Here is a 1533-nt window from a genome sequence, read left to right as displayed (position 1 = left end):
TTATATTCCAATATAAAGGAAAGAAGTTCTATATGATGATATATCATCATATAAGACTTTATCTGTGGGTCATCAATTCACTGATGCAGAGGTAGATGAAGGACACTAGAATGGTAAAAATGTGACCAAGCCAAGGGTTTGACTGTAGGTCATACTACTCATCACGACAAAGCAAACACAAGAGGTGTTGATATGTGCACATGGTCTTCTATAATCCCTGACCATTCACACAAGGCTGGATCCCATCCAAATCTGGGTAAAACTAGCAAGAAGAGACATGTGGTTACTAGCAGTAAGTCGCATATGATATCCAAACCATCTATATTTCAGTAAGAAAGAGGTCTCCAAACCTCACCGGAGGGATGGCGTCAAGTACTAGCTTCAGATGAAAACCTAGAAACCATATGGCGCAATTCGCCTAATGCACTTGGGCTGGGGCTTCCTCCATTCATCACCCCCAGGACCCGCAAGCTGCATAAGGAGTCTGTGCTTGAGAGATAGTCTGTCTGAGAAGGACGCGTTGATAATATCACTGCCCTCGTATTCTCTATGTGGAGGACGACGCCCTGGCCACGGCGCGTTGATGGGCCAAGTGGGAAGGTAGCACATTTCCTAAAGGAAACGCAGGTAAAATGCAGGCAGTGGATGATGTCAAGACGTTTACCTCAGGCCCGCAAGCTGGATGACACCTAACCCACACGCTCCAATCAAGCCAAGCCATCAAATCACTTATTTCTTGCCTCCACGTATCTATCAGGCGGGCAATTTCTGCGGCGTCTGAAGGGGAATCACGGGGAAGATATGGATCAAGACCTGCAACGACGCCAGCAGCCCACATCTTTGTGATAATGCGACATATCTCGCGTGTAGTTTCTTGTACTGCATTCAACAGTAGGCGTTCGGAATGGTTCAAGCTTGAACTATATGATGCGATGGACGATGTGTGCACAGTCCCGCATGCTTTGAACACTGGTGTCGCCCAGGAATGAGCTGAGTCATAGGATGCGCTGGGGGGAACACTAGTGTGGAAAATGTATGGCGTGAGCATCACGCGCAGCTGGAAGTGCACCTTGCTTGCTTGGTCCCAAGGCGTGTCATTTTCCGAGGTGTGATTGAGAAGGTAGTCCATCAAGTCAAGGCGGTCTGAGTAACGTTCCACGATGACTCTGAAAAGAGTTTTCCAGTCGATGCCACTAAAGTCGCCCTGATGCCGCTCTAAGGCGCGAGAGACGCTACGTCTCACCACCTCCATATCTACGGAAGATATGCCTTGTACGCGGTGGTCGCACCGCTCCTGGCCGGCGCGTGAACCAACGAGTGATGGTGCGATCGTGGTGTCGTACAGTGAGACGATTCCAGCCAAATCAAGGTTAATTCGTGTATCCCCAGGGTGTCGATTGTGCCATGACCCGGCGTGCATCACTTCAAACATGCGATCCACTAGATATATACATCAGAAAGACACAAGGAAGATGGAAACATAGAGACTTGCTGAATATATTTGGAATTCTTGAGATTGTAGAAACCGGTACG

General features: G+C 48.3%; 1 protein-coding gene across 1 annotated transcript; it reads right to left on the bottom strand.

The window, feature by feature from the left end:
• Nucleotides 1-393: 393 nt before the first annotated feature.
• Nucleotides 394-1432, bottom strand: EDB91DRAFT_1231035 (uncharacterized protein; the record flags this gene model as incomplete). Its single annotated transcript, XM_041321059.1, has 3 exons — nt 394-506; nt 564-612; nt 665-1432. The coding sequence occupies 3 exons, from the start codon at nt 1430-1432 to the stop codon at nt 394-396; spliced, it is 930 nt and encodes a 309-aa protein (XP_041168888.1).
• Nucleotides 1433-1533: the final 101 nt, after the last annotated feature.

Source organism: Suillus paluster, assembly GCF_016628075.1.
Source record: "Suillus paluster strain FC165 chromosome Unknown EDB91scaffold_241, whole genome shotgun sequence".
NCBI classification, from domain to species: domain Eukaryota; kingdom Fungi; phylum Basidiomycota; class Agaricomycetes; order Boletales; family Suillaceae; genus Suillus; species Suillus paluster.
This window is presented reverse-complemented; position numbering and strand designations above follow the sequence as displayed.